Consider the following 18,829-nt stretch of genomic DNA (forward strand, 5'->3'; position numbering starts at 1 on the left):
TCATCTTGATAATTCTTAGAGGAAGGAAATGTTAAAGAAAGTTTTATGACTTTTTGCTTGCAGCAGAAGGCTAAGCACATCTTCATTGCCAATATAATATTATTTTCAGCTCTTGCTGTGATTGGAGGAATCATAGGAAAGGAGCCCGCACCCCTTACTCCTAAACAGAAAGCACTCCAATTGGCACTTCAGGTAAGCTACCTATTAATAATGAAATGAACTTGCATTCTGTAAAATTATGATTACCTTTAGAAAAGGAAATACCTTGTTCTTCCACATATACTTTATTATGCACAACCTAGGTTTCGATTTACAAAGTCCCTGATGATGATTTTGTATGTCGAAACTTAGGTGGCACATATTAAAGTATATGTGGAAGAACAAAGTATTTTCTTTTCTAATATGAATTGCTTCCACAAAGTGACTCCTCAAAACATTCTATGATAACCTAAGTGATATTTTTGGATAAGGCTGGGTTCCCTAATGACAAACAGAAAATAAGTGGATTCTGCTATTCACACATTCTTTGGGCACACTAACTATGCCAACAAAATTATGTGGGTGCTCACAGAGTGGGAAGACTGGGGAGCTGTACATAAATGTCAATCTCACTTTTGATTGTAAATTAATATTATACATAGTTACATCATTTTTATATCTCTTCAATGAAAAGTCACACTTATTCCTCCTGAAGTTCATTACTCCTAACCAATGTTTTGTAGATTTCTCATGCTGGTGGACACCATTGTATTAAGTGGGCTATACACTCATCTATCAAGCCAACCTTCAGGTCAATTACTGTATTTGGTAACTTATACATACTACACTTATGTATATACTCCTTGTTAGTAGTCCCAAATTCTCAAAAATGTAAGACTATTGACAGAAATATTAAAACTCAATAAAGCTTATTTGCTTTAATGTTTCAGGATCTAAAAATAGTACAATTTTAAGTGCCAGGATTGAATAAAATTTCAGAAAAATATAAATTTTTAATACCCAATGCTTAAGAAGTACAATTATAGCATCATCTTTTCTTTCCATTCAGCTACAGTTTATGTTGGCCTGGCATGTTAGTACACACACATAATTTAGTCTTTCTCCTTAATTGAGTTCAGAGAACATTGCCAATAATTAGATTAATGTGATTGGCCTTTCACCAAATTAACTTGCAAAATAAGCTCAGTCATGTTTTAAGAATAAGACTGAATATTTCATACTTTTTGTTCTTCTCCTGCTTTTTTATAAATGCTTAGAGTGAATATGTATTTACAGGGGAATTTCAATTGGGGATGCGTAGTATTTATGTTTTATTGCTGGTCAATTGGAGAGGCTTATAAATGAAATCTCAAGGTTTTTCTCATCATAATGCCCCTAACAAAACCATTGTACTTTCCTTTTACTTTTGTGGGGGAAAATGATCCCCTGATTAGGCAAATACCAGTTCTATTAGCAAAAATCATAAGCAGTAGTTGTTTACATAGAAGCATTATTGCCCTGTGAACGTTGGTTATGTTCCCATTGAATTGTGCCACTCTGAATGAATCATGAAGTACAGTGTATGTTTCTTAAGCTTATGTTTTTGTTATTCTATTTATACAGTTCATTGTTAACGTTTGATTAACTAATGTATAATGTTCTCTATCTTTGTCAACACAGTATGGATTTGTAACTCCACTTACTTCCCTAGTGGTTGTGAAACCTCCAAAGAAGGGGGTAGATTCTACCAAACCAGTGAGCAGCACAGTCACTGACCCACTTCTAGAAGGTAAAGAAAAGGCACCAGGATTGGGACAATTCATCCAGAATAAAATTGGTAAAATGGCATACCTCTCCACTTTTATTATTAATAATAGTCAAAAGGCCCTACTTCTCTTGGGAAAGAAGCACTAATACAAATTTATTGAAGAAGCTGTTATCTAACATAACAACAAAATCTCATCACAATATAATTATGCAACTTAGTCTTTCAAAATAGCAATCTCATTTTTTCATTGGAGAAAAATATGGAACCAGTTATGCAGAGTATTGATTTTTACTATGGTAAATTTTATCCACAGTCAGACAAAAAATCAATATTTTATTTTCATTAAAAAATATTTGACTAATTTAAAGAGAAGCCTTGGAAATGGAGCCCTTAATCCAAAGCAATTAAAAAAAATTAATAATCGTAATGTTACTAATACATTCAACTCTACATACTACATATGTGCATGGTACAATAGGAATGTATAATTATACATGCATGTAAATATACAGGTGGTTTCCTAGCTACAGATGAGATGCTCTCCTGAAAATTCCACTAGATCAGACTTTTATATAACTCGAATTCCTGATGAAGTGCATGAATGAACAGTAGTAGTAGTATTAGTAATAATAATAATAGCAACACTCTAATCTTCTACACGTAGTAAAAAGAATGCTCATTAGGTTCATCTCAGACTAACAAAATTTAATGAAAAAGTTAAGAATAAAGAAATGCTGTGTATAAGTAATGTGTTAATTAATAGATTTAGCACTAGTGTAAGGATACTTACTGCACCAAGAAACCACTTACACCAGGATCTACTGCTGGAAGCTTTAAGTCAATTTAAATGCCCCATGAAAACAGTCTTAAAGGTAATATAAAACTTTCAAATCCACATTCTGTGTAATCTAGTCAAATGCAAGGGTTGCAGCATTTATTACCATCAGCAGACTCAGTGCAAATAACAATGAATTGTAAATCAGCTGGCAGTTTAGAGTTCAGTTGTATTTAATACTGTAGAGTGCCAAATATTCAATCTTCAGTTACCTAATGGTTTAATAACCATAAGGAAGCAACAGGAAGAGATATTCCCTTCTTTATCATCCAGATATTTGCTCGTGCACAGTTTGCTATGTTCAGTCATCTTAAGCATTTCTCTTTATTAGAATGGCTCAAGGGATTGGACTCAACATGCTGCTTTAACTAAAATTTAATCAATCTTATTTATATTTCCTTCTTAATATTTAAAAAAAAGGTGTCATTTCTTAATTTGACCATTAACATTATTTAGAAAGCATTGATGGAATGTTTCTTCCAATCAAGGCACTCTTTGTATTTTAAAGATAGGTTTTGAGTTGTCCCTAAAGTTTTTATAGGGACTAGAATCATGAGAAGTTCCTATTTTTTTATGCATAACTTCTGCATACCTTCATGCTGTCTGAAAAACCTATTCTCTTTCTTCCTCTACCCCTCTTACTCAACATTCTCCCTTTCATCTAGGCCTTCAACTTATCACTCTATTACTATTGGTAGTAAACCATTTGTGGTAGGCTTTGGGAGGAAAGCAAACTGATCATTGTTACATTCTGTTACACCTTAAAAACACAACCTAGCATCCTACATTACATTTAACTATTCTTCAACTCTAATACTCTCTATCACCTTTTGATGTCCTACATGCTTATCCTTTTCCTCCTCCTACAAAACTTTCCTTATGTCCTCTGCTCTATAGTCTTTAGCATTCCATCACCAATCACAATACTCAGTATCTGCTTTTCCTGCGTCCTTTGGATATGTCCCAACAACCTTCTATCCTACCCCTCCATGCCAGTGCATCTTTGTTGGTTTTCTTTTTCATCAATGTTACCTTTTTCATCCTTCTCCACATCAACATTTCATAAGAATCAAATCTATGCCTCTCATCTTACTTCAGCAATAATATTTCTCTACCAAACAAAACCATACTCCATGTCAAAGTTTTCACTAATATTTTCATGAAATTCTTACTCAAAATTCCTGATGCTTCTTCTCCTGATGCAATTCTTTTCCTGATGTCCTCACTACTATTACCATCTAGGTCCAAAACAATTACAAGATTGGTTAAGTGTTCTTCATGCTTTTATTTTTTCCTTCTAATTGTTAACATTAACTTAGCCATCCACCTTGAAAGCCTCTTAATCTTATTGTTATGTTGATCCATTGCCTATGGCACTGATTTTCTAATGCACTCAACAGTGCTTTAAATCCCTTGGCTGATTGGCTAATTAAAGCTTGATCATCCACAAACCTAATTGATTTTATGAATTCCTCACTGAATTTCATTCCCATATCCAGTTTTTCCTGTCTTTTTTACAGTTTCCTCTACATATACATTGAACAGTATGGATAATAATGGGTGCCTCTGTCTTACTTCTTTTTCTAACACTGCCCACCCTCACTTCAACCATCACATGAATTGTAGCCATTTGGGATATGTACCGCTTGCCCCTAAGTCGCAAATCCCTCCAATCTACTTTCAGAACAACTCATGAAAGCAATACACTTGACATTGACAATACATGATATTGAAATTGACAATAATAGAAGAAAATAAGGTAATGAATTGACTTCATTTTCATGAAACAGAGATATAGGAATTAAATGGAGGAATGCAAAAACTATCCTGGTGTAGAAATCAACAGGTGACCACAAGTAGCTTATAATGAAGTGCCAGTTAATTAATGATACCATAAATAAGATACTGGCTTACAAACACACTGAAAAAGAATTAGTATGCCATGATTTTTGGACATCATAGCTACACTTAAAAGGGAAGAAAGTAGATCTGTCAAAATAAAAAAGATTATAACTAAGGTAATTGTCTATAGTTTAAGTAGGGAGGATAATCTCTTTCTAAGAATAGGGCAATACACACTTGAACAAGTGGAATCTTTTGCTATTTGTGCAGCAAGATTACCAGCAATGGAAGAAGCAAGAGTAGAAATGGTGAAGAGGGCATTCCTCTCAAAAGAAAGAATGACTATTGTCAAGTATTACTAATGTAGAAATTAGGAAGTAATTCATTAAAACTTATATACGTAGATTATATATTTCTGTGGATATAGAATGTGGACAATAGAGGCAGCAAATAAGGAATTTTAGGTAATTTGCTGCAGAATAATGATGAAAATAAAATGAACATATGGTGTAACTTATGAAGAAATACTTGAAAGAGTAGGCAAAGAGAGAAGCCTGTAAGAAACGCAATAGGGAAAGATTAGCTAATTGGACACTTCCTGAAGCACCAGAGTTTACTGATGACCATAAATGAAAGAAAATTATAGGGAAAGATTTACAGAGTAAGATCTAAGAACAAAAGCAGAAGCATTATTAGAATAAAGTAATGGAAAATGTTTGTGCAAGGAGCTATGAGGGAATGGGGAGATTGTCAGGAAAGACAAAGTTTGGAGCATTGATGCAAACCAATCCTCAGGTTGATAATCCCTCGTTTATGAATCGTAAAGCAATCATTATTGAGCAGTCAAACATTATTGCATGAATTTTGCAATGTACAATATTATTTGGTCAGAAGACTTCACTTTTGATTTTTCTGTGTAACTATCAGCTGGAGGAATTACAGATATGTAATAGACAGGCAGTAATTTTAGCTTTGTGAAGATTTTTGGATAGGTGATGGGAAGCAATTTCTGGATCTGGGGAATGATGAAGAAAAAGGAAAATAATTTGCTAAAAGCTACATAATAGATCAAAATCCAATGTCCCTGAAAATATAGCCAGGAGAGACTAGAACTTATTTATATGTCTTTATCCATTATTTTCAAAGAGCCTTTGGTACACTATACTGTACCATTATGGGGAAACTATTTGTAATTACGGAACATTAAGTTGGATCATATGTGATCCAGAGACCATCTGTAAATACAAAGTTTCAGAAGGTGAACAACTTCTGGAGATAATCAGGAATTTGATTGTGAACATCTTTTTCCTTTGAAAATTTGCTCTTTCTCCCTTTGTTATCAAGCTATGGTAATTTTTAATGCAACAATTTCAGAGTGTAAAAATCATTCGCCTTGACCAGAATTCGAACCCAGATCCCTCGATGCCCGGCTGAGTGCTTTAGCCAGTTAAGCTATTGAGGCCTGGATAGCTTAATTAGCTAAAGAACTTGGCCGGGCATTGATGGATTCAAGTTCGAATCCTGGTCAAGGCGAATGATTTTAACGCTCTGCAATGGTTGCATTGAAATGCATATTAATGAATGACTCCATTAAAAGTTACTGTTACGGCATCTCCCACAGTTTTTTGGAATTAAAGCTATGGCAATGTAAACAATCTCATTTTGCAAGTCTTATAAATGATAAACTGTTGAGAAAAACATCCTTTGAGATTGGCTGAAAACGTTTTTGAATATCAAGGAAGAAAGTCAATTTTTATTCAAATTTGTTATTCTTTAATTTACTATTTATTATTTTCAAGATGGCACTCTTAAATCATAGGTTTAGCCCCTCATAAAAAGCTAATTTTGACCCTAACTTTTGAAATTAAACAGGAATGAAAAATTACTTTAAGCACTTATATTTTCAATTTAATTTATCATACATGACCATAAGTTTATTGTTCTATATTCAATTACAATGAAGATGTAGCCACTAATATGATATTCTGAAACAGAATTTTCTCAGAATTTTTTCAGAATACGCCAATAGCCTATGCTGTTAAGGGTGGAGAGGCAGGTTAAATTAGATTTTCAAAGGGATTTTTGAGTGTTAGTACAGCTTCCTGTTCAGTAGAAGCTGAATTCCTCAGCCTATATCCACACTAGAGCTATTTTCTATGCTAACAAGAAATCTGATTGCATTTTTCTGAAAAAATCCTCTTAATTTAAGTTTCACTACTTAAGCCTTAAAAATTTCAATTTTAAAGAATTATTTTAACTGATATTTCTACTGTTGATCTGAAGCATTAATATTTCTTAAATAATATGTGTGCACTTAATGGGCTAATGCGATACATGCAGACAAATATTTTTAGTCTTATTCAGTGGATGTCTTTTTGAAAATTTATTTACTCACACAATTTTAGACATGCTTCAGTACATTGCAAACTTGACATAAATTGATAAATCAACTGTTGCATGGCCACAATAATCATATTTAATGAAAGAAATATAGTGGATTTTGCAGAGAGATGATCACGATATTGTCAATTTTTACCCTGAGTCAGAAAATTTCAGATGGTGCCTCTGGACACCCACAGCCCAAGCTGTATGAATTAAGGGATACCAGAACTTTCTGGGGAATGACAGATGGCTCGTAGGAAGGAACCCTTCCCTTTCCCCTGCTCTGTGTATGTGCATTTTGCATTTTAGGGACTCTCATTCACCAGTTCCATTCTGCAGCCAAACAGGCCTGAATGTTGAAGACTATTTTTCGTAAATTTTCAAGGTCAGATTTAGTGCACTTGCTCTATGATGATTTGTGATGTGAGTATCAAGTAGCACATTTATTGTATGAGGGATGAGGAGTTGCATTGCAAGGGAAATTTAACGGGCAAGTGATGGGTCAGGATAATTTGGAAGGAGGGCAATATGATTTCAAAAATGATTGTTCATGTCTGTTACAGTTCCAATCTATGGCAGTGAAAATATTCAGCTTAATCAGGGACATAATTTATGTCTATGACTGCTCAATAGGCAGAGAAACAGAAATTATGCAATATCATATATAAGATCATACAGATCTGACAAATAAAGTTTGAGCAATAAAAGGTGGTGATTAATTTAACTTTGGTTGACCGTATGTAGTAACTGTTGTTTGTGAACTGAAATACACTGGGGCACACTTTTCAATCTCATAGTTGTGAATTTGCTCACAAAAATCAATACAGTTGTTTGGTTATTTATGTCAGGTACTGGCAGAATCATCAAAACTAATAGTGCTGTGTATGCCATCTTGCCCATTACATGCTGCATTTTTTACAATTAAAGATTAGAAATGTATACCAAATAAAATTGAACTATAAATACAATAACATTGTAATGTGTATGTCAGTACTGCTTAAATATGGAAAATGTGTAAGGATTATCTTAGCTGTTACAAACAGGCAGTGGCGAAATAGAACTGAGTAGATTTGGCACTTCGTTGTGATCTGTAAAAGTATGGTTTGTTGCTCACTTAAAAGTCAGTTCTAACTGAATTTCCTAACCTTATCATTTACAATAACTACCTTCATGAACCAGTGTTTTTGCATAGCCTCAGATTACACAGTCTGCCCTGCAACAGCATTGCATAATCCTGCTAAGGGTACATTACTCTAGCATGTAAAATTGAATCTCAAAATGTTCAAACTGTGGAGATAAGCAGTGTGCAACTTAGTCTGCTCATTTCCACCAAAACCAGTCCATGTCGTTACCAATTTGGGATTGATAAAATTTCTCTCCATGGTTTTCAGCCTGATTTTTTCAGCATAGCTTATAAGGTCTTCAAATGGCCTTATTTTAACATCAAAGATTTTCTAGGCCAAATAAAAACTTATATAAAATTTAAACTATTAACTCATGGGAATGAGCTCTTGTGTGCATAATAAATTAAATGATTTAAGCCACCTAATCAGTAAAACAAAAGCATAAATTAAAATGATCCAACAAAAATTAGATGCACCAAAAAAAAACAAAGATCTTCAATTCTGTAATCTTTTTGAGGAGCCTCTCTAAGGTCCTTCCATCTAGTGATTGAAAAAAATTCCAAAATTCTGTAGTGCCTGTTGCAGCATTTGCACCAATGAGCCCACAGCTGACAGCTGGCTTTGGAGGAGGGATGCTTTTTGCACGACCAGGAGCATCCCCACAATATGGATCATCAGGATTTGCTGGACCACCAGGGTTATCATCATATCCAGTATCTGGAGCATCAGGATTTGCTGGATCACCTGCTTCAAGTGGACAAGCAGGATTACCATCATATGCAGGACCTGCAACATCAGGAGTCGCTGGGCAGCCTGCGTTTCCATCATATTCAGGACCTGGAACACCAGGACAAGTAACCTACAAACCCCCTGTCTATTCAACAACATATGTTGTACCTGCACGACCTTTACCAGGCATAGCTGTAGCTGAAGAAAGTGACATAGAAGTAGAAGACTCCTTGGACTCTGCAGTACCAGAGAAGCATGATATTGAAGGGGGTACGTATAAGTCTATTAGCTCCTGGCATTTAGATTACTGAGGCTATCCTCTCTCTTATTGGTTTACGTTAAAACATTTTGACAGTAGTCTACTAAGTCATGATACACTTGCGGTGGACCCTGGCATTGCACAATGGTGTGCTCTAAAGCTCTTAGTAACATGAAGCAAAATACCCCTCAAACTATCCCTCAAGTCCCATTCCACATTTTACAATAGCTAATTCTTTAGCTCAACACACTTTCTACTTAATTCCATCCACAATGCTTATTCTTTCCCTCCCTTTACCTCATTTCCCAGCATTCTACCCGTATTACCAACTTCAACATCCCATTGCCCATCTCACTTCCCCTACCATCCCTGGAACTTCTCATTTGTTGTCCTTTCTGGCCATTTTATTTTTCCGGCATTACAAGTTATAGGTATATAAATACAAGCAAATTGTTTGGATGCTTTAAGATATGCTTTGTGATGAAGTTTATTGTTGAAGTTTCAGTTAAATAAGATGACATTTATCCTATGAAAATTTTCATTTCACCAGAGTTTAGAATTACTCTCACTGTTTTCTCTACATTTTGTTTTAGTAAGCCTTGAAATATGAACTTGAATCACTCTCATGCATTTTTTAGAGCCAAAACTATAATGAGTGTGATAGGGTGAGGAATGAGTGGGTCATGAAAAATTTTAGACTGGATATCCTGGTAATTCAATGATGAGCATGAAAAACATTGAAAAGGTTTGGTTACATTGAAAAAATTTTAGTATCGAATGACCAAGCTTGTATCACAGGAGGGTGGATACATGGTTTGAAAGGAAGAAGTAGACTGAGAAAGAGACTAGATGATTAATTTAAAATCTTAGAAACAAAACAGTATGTATGAGGTGAAAGAGTTGTGCGAGGAGAGGGTATTATTGAAGAAATTAGTAGATGGAAGCAATTTCCCTGAAAAACTTCAGTGAGGCTTTTATTACCCTTTTTTAATTCATGAACTAACATTATTACAAAAACATACATACGATCATATTCTGCATTTGGGCTATTTAAATGATTTGTTTTTTCATTTGATAATGTCACTCTAGAGTTAGCAAAATTGAATAGCTTTGTTAAGTGCTATGGCTTATTTATTTCTTGTTCTCATGAGGATAAATGAGAAATCATAATTTGTATATGAAATTGGTCTGATAAAATGTTGAAAATAAGCCATTAAATGATATGAAAGCCATGCATAAGTTCTACTGAAACAAAGAAAAAAATAAGCTAGACTCTCAGAATTTATTGAATTCAAGAGTTTTTTAATCAAAATTTCATTTTATAACTCTTCGTATCTGAGGTAAAATTGCTGCCATAAACAGCTATAATTTCCTCAATAATGGCTTTATGGTACTTCTATTCTCTTTTCAAAGATGCAAAAAACATGTTACTTATAATAGGTTGCATACATTTACTGTAAAATCCATGGATCATTTCAGTGTTTTTTTAAATATGTAAACAACATGACGTGGGACCTTTTTGGTATATGGGGCATATTTTGTTGATACTTATGTCAGTGCGTGTAAGTGTAACTGACGGAGATTGATTTAGTGAAATTTTCATTTAGGAAGTGTCCTACTCGAAAGAAGTTTCATCTTGGTTAATGTTTGAGTTATTTTATGACTCTTTGATAAAAAGAACCATTGGGGCAGACTGTTCAATGAGTAACACTCAAATATGTTTAGTTCTAGCTGGAACAAAAATATTGTCTATGCAGTAATTAAAAAACTGCATTTTATGGATAGTTAACTCCTATATTATGTTTAGGTTGCTTCTGATTGCTGACTGAATTTGTTAAATATGGGGATGGGAGGAATATAATCCTTATCTAGGATAATTTAACAAGTGAAAAAATATTTCAATGACATTTTGTGGTCATGAAATTCCTCTAAAGACAATAATTGATATAATTTAGATATTACAGATGAAGCTGCAAAACATCTCACTATTGAAGACATTGAGTGGTATAAGGAATATATCACTATTGAAGGCCAGCTGAATATTACACAGCCAGGTGTAGATGATGAACTGTATGCTGTGGATAACCGCACATGGAGGGTAAGATATGATTTTTATGTATCATGTTATTTATTAAGGCTCAATTTGATTTCAAAATAAATAATTGATATCTAAGAGTATTGGTCATCTCTCTATCTTTCATCATTGCTGAAGTTCAAATAAAATCTTTTCTATTTAATATGCATGTAATTAAATCTCAATGCAGTAAATAGAGTCACAAGTTTTTAAGGAGGAATTCTTCTTGTCTTCAGAAAAACTATTTCTGCATTATATAATAACCAATTGCCATTAGTGTGTACACTAAATGTGGGAATAATACAACATGAACACCACTTGTTGTATTCATTGGAAGAATATAACCTTAAAATATTTCCTGCCCTGCTTATTGAGGCCATCATATCTGCCTCAATTTCCCTTTGATGGCAGGCAATTACAACTTTTCTCTCTTATGACTCTCTTCTCCACATGGAACATAATAATTTACCTGCACTAAATACACTCCATCATTTAAGTTTAAAGAGTTGAAATACAGCAGCATGGGGGATGAAACTTGATGGAAATCGCTATGAAAACTAAAATAATGAAGTCATTATGATTGTATTCTACTAGTTAAAGGTCAGTTTTGGATGAAATCGCCTATAAAACTGAACAATACAATTAGTTGCCTATCCTAACAAAACGACCTGACATCCAACACTACAGCAAGTCCCTCTTCAGTCTGCAGTTTTAAAGAATTGCTGAAGACCCAGGCCTTTCTACATCTACCTTGCCATCAATCCTCATGATGGTTGCCACAATGAGCTTTGTTGAATCATTAGAATATTTCAAGGAAGTGGAAATCACATAAAGTTTCTATACAAAATATCTTGAATAATTCAGAGGTAAACTATCTACTTTTGGATTACAGGGTCATGTTATATCAATTAAAATTTCTTAGTAGACTTATTTTAATTTATGTTTTCAAAAATATGAAACAAACAGTGACTATAGTTGAAGACTGTTCGAAGAGTATGATTGGTATTATTTCCAAATAAGCATGATTGTAAAGCAAGGTTTAAGTTAAAAAAAATCACATGATTATTTTAATTTTTCTAAACATTTTAAGGCAAAGGCATTAAAAATTTAGCTTCCTACGTAAAAATAAATTTTTGAAAATGTCTCATTTAATACGAACAAAATAATTGTTTGTTACTATGTATTACATGGACCATAACTTTTGGAAATAGTAGTCAGAAAATTATACTCTCCATTAATTAATTATTATTTAATATCATTATTTTACAATGGTGAAATATAAGATATGCCAGATAAAAAAAAACAAAAAATATACATTAACAGACATTTGGAGAAATGGTTATAATTAAAAATAAATGGTTACAGCTTGTCATACCTTGACTAAAAATACTCATTTAGGTCCTTAAAACAACTCTTAATTAAAGAAGATTTTAACCTAGGTTTAAACAGCTGATGAGTTGATATTTCGTATGCCTGCGGTCAATGATAATAAATTTTAATGCCAGAATAAGGGGTCCTTTTTGAAACAAAAAAGTGGAATGCTGTATTACAAGCACCATCTTTCGTTATCTTGTGACATAACAATGGACACTCACATTTTTTTTTAAATAGACCCACGTTTTGTTGAACATACACACATACATGATATATATACAAACATATTACAGGTAAGATTTCAAGACTATAAAATATGGTCTACTTGATTCTCTTTTTGGAATTTTGGCCGTATACCTTATAACTTTTTTTTGCATGATCAATACTTTGTTAATGCCCGTAGCCGAGACCCTAAAGGTAATTCCATAACAGCCTCGAGATTGGAAATTACCAAAGTAGGCTGTTTGTAAACCTACTTGATCTACAACCTTTGCTAGGTTTCTTATGGCATCTTATTTCTTGGGATATTCTGGCAAGTTCATGCCATAAATGCCTAATAAGTTAATTCCCATTTTAGCTTTCATCAATTATTAAACCTAAAAAGTTGATACTGCTAACTTTATTCAGAAGAATATTTTTGATGTAAAGATCCATGCCAGGTTTTTTTTTTTAATTGTATAAAGTTTGCTTTTTCAAAATTTATTGTAAGTTAATTTTTTATGAACCAGTCTCCTAAGAGCAGTATGGAGTTATTAGCATTAATACTGTAGTAGACGTCCCACCTGTGCAGATATCATCTATGTCCCATTACCAACAGTAATTTATAATAAACTAATAATTATGTACTTTCTCCTAGGAAAAAATAATCATTACATAAGATGTGAAAAGCTTTAATTCCCTGCCTTCCAAAATTTCCTTTCTAGGAAAATGATACCTTTGGTAACTGCCAAACTCCAAACAATGAAGAAGGATTCTGCCGCCATCTATCCACTTGCGTTCAGAATGACTTTGTGAAGAGCTATACAAAGTTCATAGAGTATTTCTGCCCTATTGACAAGTAAGTTGGGCCATATAAAATGTAATGTGGCCAGGATCCATTATTTTAATGCTTGAGAGTAAAAAAAACTTTGTTCATGAAGTTTATTTTAATTTAAAGTTAATTAAATTTATTGATCAAAAATAATTAATTAAAATTTTATACTTTCATCATTGTAATAACATTTTTGAGAGTACAGGCATTAATTAAAAACTCCATTATGTTGAGGGTAACTTTGCTTTGGTAATAAAAAACGTGTGTTGACATTTTGCATTATACCAGGAGGATTATTATCAGATAATTCATTCAAAACTTATCAGAACCAAAAGAGTCGAATGCTTGCATTAAGGAATGGTAACTTCTGATGCCAATAGAATTTGGATTCTTCCCTATGATGAAGGTAACATGAACTAATTTTTACAGAATGGTTGGTGTCTGCTGCCCAAGCACTCATATGCCACCTCCAGATATGAAAGAAACAACACTGTTAGCAGAATCGATGCCTGGTGATGGAGTAGAAGAGGAACCTCACATTATGGTTCCACCAATGCCTGTTGATACAACAGAGGAAAAAATAATCACAGAAGACCCTTAAAAAGTGGACAGTCGACTCTGATTCAAATGTGGAAATTTTTTTGTACATTCAAGTTTTTACCCATTAACTATCCTGATTCTCATTTCATCAGTGCTCAGTGATTGTTATGCCAATCTCTCCAAACATATCGATATTGTAATTTTTACAGTATTAATAAATCATACATAATTTTTTAATCATTTTATACAGTTTTATTCCCAAAAACACCAACCACTCCAATGCTCAATCTCATGTATCCTTTTACTAAATGTAAATATGAGGGTAATTTGAAAAGTTCTCGGGAACTAGAAATAAACAACTTACCTCAGTGAAACTTTTTTATTTTCTAATGTAGTCTCCCAGTACACCAATGCACTTGAAGGGGATTGGGATAATGTGGTGGCTAATGTACTGGCTTCCCATTGCTGCTGGTTTGAAAAGTGGCGGTGGCAGATATTTTTCAGTGGTATCCCAATCCCTACTTGAGGTGCTTTGTGGAGGGTACTTTGAGTGAGTCAGTATGCCGTCCGTCGGATGGGACGTTAAGCTGCGGACCCCTTGGCGCCTTTCGTTAAAAGTAGGCTAATGCCGACGCCAGGTTTCTCTCCACCCTTCCCTGTCCATCCCTAATGATGCAAATTACCTCAGCTGTTGGTAGCCTCCCCTAAAACTACTGCTACTATGAACATGGTCCAGCAATGTTCCAAAATCTTGATCCCTTCTTGAAAATTTGATTCCTTCAGGCCTGTGAAATCCCATCTACTTTGGTTGTTAGCTCTTTGTTTGAAGAGAATCTCCATCCACAGAAGATAATTTTGAGCTTGGGGAAGAGATGAAAATCTGATGGGAGCCAAATAAGGCAGGTGAGGAAACAATTCGTATCTTAGTTCACATCATTTTGCCATGGCAACGACACTTGTGTGGTGGTGCCTTGTCCTGATGAAAGATGATTTTCTCCCTTGCCAAACCTGGCCTTTTCTCGTGTACTCTTTGCTATAGTTAGTCCAGGAAGTTAGCTTAGTATTATCCAGTAATGCAATAGTTTACCATGGTAAACCCACTATAGTGAAATTGGTATTTTATATTCTGAAGATACATTTACCTCAGTAAACAATGTAATAAAAATCTAAATTCAATATTCTCATTTCCTGTTTGCAAGATGGTTATTTGCCCTCATTAGCTAATGTAAAAGCAATTTCATTGTGAACTTGATTTTGTTCCTTTACATTTTTCCATGGATTTTTTAAATGTGGTTTAAGAATGACATGATGGCATCTCTGAAATTTTTTGCATATAGTTGAAAAAAGCAAGACTTATAGAAGATAAAATCAAAGTACCAACTCATTTTCTCAAATAATGTCATTTTAAATACACATTCAGAGAACTTACACAGAATATACCCATTGAATTGAGAAGATACCAAAATTATCACATCATTGTGAACAGATATTTAGGAATCTAATTAAGGACTGTGAAGAAAGGGTAACCAGGCATAAATACAAATTATGTTCCAACTTGAATTTTAAACACATATGGACCAATAGGTATTATATTCCAACATAATCCCATGGAATGAGATAGAATGGCATAAATGGTAGTTTTCTAGTTCCATGAAACTGGGTAAAATGATATTGTAGTGTTACGCTCCATCTCATTAATGATCTTTCACCCACTATGCATCATGGAAAGTCTTCAAAATCTTGGGAACTTCAGCATATACATAAATGCAACAATTTCAGAGTGTAAATAGAAGATCAATGGATCTGAAATTAATTCATGAATCTGACAAGAATTATGTCATAATGCACTGGAACCCAAGCAAAAAAGTCATGCTCTGACTGGCTAATGTTATATCTACGAATGTTGAGGAAAATTGGAATTCTCTAAAATCATTAATGCCATGACAGAAGGTTGATATATAATTCATTTTTCTTTTGCTAAGGGGACCACCTCCTAGTCCAGAAACTTCACTAGTCTTTCTATATCCTTTTCAATGATTTCCTTATTGAACTGATATAAATCATAAACACTGCTTTCAACCCAAGTTCAGTTTGATATGTGAGCAAAGAGCTCACTCCACACTAAGCTCAACAGCTACTGAAATCCACACATCAAGGTAATGGGGGGGGGGGGGGTAGATCCTTTCCCTGTGCCACCTATGGGTTCCCAGGAAGTTCTGGTAAATAACACAGCTCAGGTAAAGCTGAAGGTGCCCAGAGAGGTGTGCCTGAGAATCGCATGCAGGACCTCCAATCAGTAGTCTCCACTTTACTCAAAATATATAGATTTCAAATGGAATAAATATGCTTAGCTTTCTAAGAATATAGAGACTTAGCTAATTTTTTGATGATCATGCTGGCATGGGAGATCCATTACAGTTTTGGATTAAGACAGAATTCTTATACTTTGACATGTTTAACTTCCTTTGGTGGGAAGTTTTTCCATAGTCACCACTAAGTAGAGCCTGAAATCACTTAATTTAATCCTGTTCAAATATGGGAATCACACTGTCTACCGATAACTGCAATAATAGCCAGCTTTGTAAAATCCAGATCAGTGTGGTACTCATGGCTTGTATCTAAAAATTTACATTCAGTAGATATTTCTCTCATACTGTTTCTGATCTCATATAACTATTACATATTTGTGTTGTTTGTATTGTCTTGTGGGGTCCATTGTATTTTATACACTTAATTACAAATAAATATTATTATTATTATGCTGCATACTGCTTTGACCGGTGGATTTTGAAAGTGAAAGCCTAACACTGTCATGTGTTTGCAACTTTGTACATGAGATTAGGATTTTTAATTCATAAAAATGTTTTCTCCATGAAAGAAGACTCTTGAATTCATCAAGGTAAAACCTCGTTTATGAGGAATGGATAGACATAACGAAGATCCTAGGAGAGATATTTAGAACTAATGACCATGGTTTTGATGAAAGATGACTTTGCTTTTCCACAGAGACTTTTTTTATCATAGGCCAGGTGTTAGGCTGTAACGAAACCTAAGTTGTAATAAAAAAATTATATGAGGAAAAGCAGTGTCTTCTTTCATCATGAAGGATTTCCACCACGTTACACCTGAAACTGTGTCATTGACCATAGTCTATTTATTAAAGTAAATAGGAAAGGGTGAATTTTTGTAAATATTAAACTGGCATAACATAGGTTTAGACATGACCAAAATTAGAGTTTTTACCAGGTTGCATTATTGGTCTAGAACCCACAGTATATTTTACAGTGATTCTGTAGTGTAGGAAATATATATAGATAGAATAATTAAGGTCTTGTTATATGGCATGTATTTCAGGTGAGAAAATTAGGTTTGTACTCAAAGAGCCGACACCATCTAGGTACTGAGGTCTAGTCATATGGAGAGGAGATAAGTCACAGTTGGTGAGATGTATGCAATGTTCAGATCGCTTTCACTCATTCAAATTTATAAAAAGTTAACAACTGCAAACAAATCCTCAACCTTCTCGTGAAACATTTCCCAAACTAAGGAACAATTTGTGGGCATTTGACTTCTCTAATGTATTGTTCAAATCATATACCAAAAATACCACCTACCTGGAACATTCAAAACAAATTAATTTACATTATATCACAAATACCGTTGATTGCAACCAAGTCAAAGAAAGCGTGAAGACAGCACCATAAAAGAATATGTGAAATTGGATGAGACAAGTTGGGCATTTCATTGTGACTTCCAATTCAACCTGGATTACATTTCAAAAACTCAAAATAAGTACAAAAAATACAAGTTTTCTTGTCTGCCATGATTAACGAGGTGTAATGTAATTTGAAATGACCAGGGAATGTTCTTTCATTTCGTGGTTGAATACAATTGAAATAATGGAAAAATGCAATTTTTGCATAAAATTGTATTTATAAATAGTGACAGTATAAAATTGTGTAACAATTATTACAACCGTTGAATGAAATGTACATTTTAAAAGTGATCATTACCTTAACAGCACATTTTATGTGTGAACTAAGTACTTGCATAAGACAAAATTCTCAGCATTTAACCATCATCAGCTGATTCAACAAAGTTAATTAGAATAAAACCTTGTTTACCAGGTTACAATACAAAAATAATTGCCTCAACGTCCCGAAATATATGAATGAATATATTTTTATATAATATCTTTCCGCCACATTAACTGTACATTAAGTCTTTGCCTTTTTAATGCGTTCATAATATTTTATTTTCACAGCTATTGAACCACAGAATTTATTTCACGCATTTCATTTTAAATATCTATCGTTTCCTTTGGTCTTGTTTTGACATATACATAAGCCACTATCAACAGAAACACAGCCACTATTGCAGGGATAGCAACTGTAAAAACTCTCTTCTTGTTTTCTATAAAGTCCTTCTTCCTTTCTTTTTTCTGCTTATTGGTTTCTTTAACTTTTCCCTTTAGCTGACGCATTTTGTTAAACCACCTTTAATCCTTTGGGCTGCAACCAAAGTCAGCCAATTTTGAAAAACCAATTAACCGAAAAACACTGAAAAGCTTGTTATGAGCATTGGAACTAGTTCAAAAATAAATTGGTGAAAAAAGAACATGAATTACACAAGTGCCACGTACATATAAATATTCCATGCATGTAAATAATATGATATTAAAATATTATATGGACAAGACAAGGGCAAATTTTTTAAATTGTCATTCACTTCCAGAGCTCCAACATTTAAAAGACTTACACGCTTATTCAGGAAAGTTAATCTGATCCAACCGGTAAATCCCAACCACGAAACCACTTTCACGTAATCAATTTTGAAGAGATGAATAAAATTTGGCGCTAGTGACGACCGAGTAGGAGTAACCATCGGCCAACA

At 33.8% G+C, this 18,829-nt stretch overlaps 2 protein-coding genes across 7 annotated transcripts in view; one reads left to right on the plus strand and one right to left on the minus strand.

The window, feature by feature from the left end:
• The window catches only part of LOC139686782 (inter-alpha-trypsin inhibitor heavy chain H4-like), a 67,795-nt gene extending 53,618 nt beyond the window's left edge, over positions 1-14,177 (plus strand). The window contains exons 14-19 of one of the 5 annotated variants that reach the window (XM_071583824.1): positions 110-192; positions 1,660-1,816; positions 8,504-8,929; positions 10,874-11,016; positions 13,290-13,423; positions 13,826-14,177. In XM_071583824.1, the coding sequence (XP_071439925.1) occupies positions 110-192; positions 1,660-1,816; positions 8,504-8,929; positions 10,874-11,016; positions 13,290-13,423; positions 13,826-13,997 (1,115 nt within the window). In that variant the 3' untranslated portion in view covers positions 13,998-14,177. The remainder of the gene's footprint in view (positions 1-109; positions 193-1,659; positions 1,817-8,503; positions 8,930-10,873; positions 11,017-13,289; positions 13,424-13,825) is intronic. The other 4 variants (XM_071583825.1, XM_071583826.1, XM_071583827.1 and 1 more) reach the window with 4 other exon arrangements.
• A 3,678-nt stretch (positions 14,178-17,855) lies between these two features.
• Positions 17,856-18,788, minus strand: LOC139686849 (single-pass membrane and coiled-coil domain-containing protein 4 homolog). Of its 2 annotated transcripts, none has more exons than XM_071583925.1 (2): positions 18,695-18,788; positions 17,856-18,522 (listed from the first exon to the last, which is right to left on the minus strand). In XM_071583925.1, the coding sequence occupies exon 2, from the start codon at positions 18,417-18,419 to the stop codon at positions 18,237-18,239; it is 183 nt and encodes a 60-aa protein (XP_071440026.1). In that variant the 5' UTR covers positions 18,420-18,522; positions 18,695-18,788; the 3' UTR covers positions 17,856-18,236. The 2 variants fall into 2 exon arrangements, with proteins under 2 accessions (XP_071440026.1, XP_071440027.1); XM_071583926.1 differs by having other exon boundaries at positions 17,856-18,447; positions 18,695-18,777.
• Between the last annotated feature and the right edge of the window lie 41 nt (positions 18,789-18,829).

The sequence above is a fragment of the Hetaerina americana genome, unplaced genomic scaffold (assembly GCF_022747635.1).
Source record: "Hetaerina americana unplaced genomic scaffold, ioHetAmer1.1.p SCAF_15, whole genome shotgun sequence".
NCBI classification, from domain to species: Eukaryota; Metazoa; Arthropoda; class Insecta; order Odonata; family Calopterygidae; genus Hetaerina; species Hetaerina americana.

Excerpts from the sequence above, each read along its gene's own strand:
- LOC139686849 (XM_071583925.1), bottom strand. The coding sequence starts at position 18,419 with ATGCGTCAGCTAAAGGGAAAAGTTAAAGAAACCAATAAGCAGAAAAAA.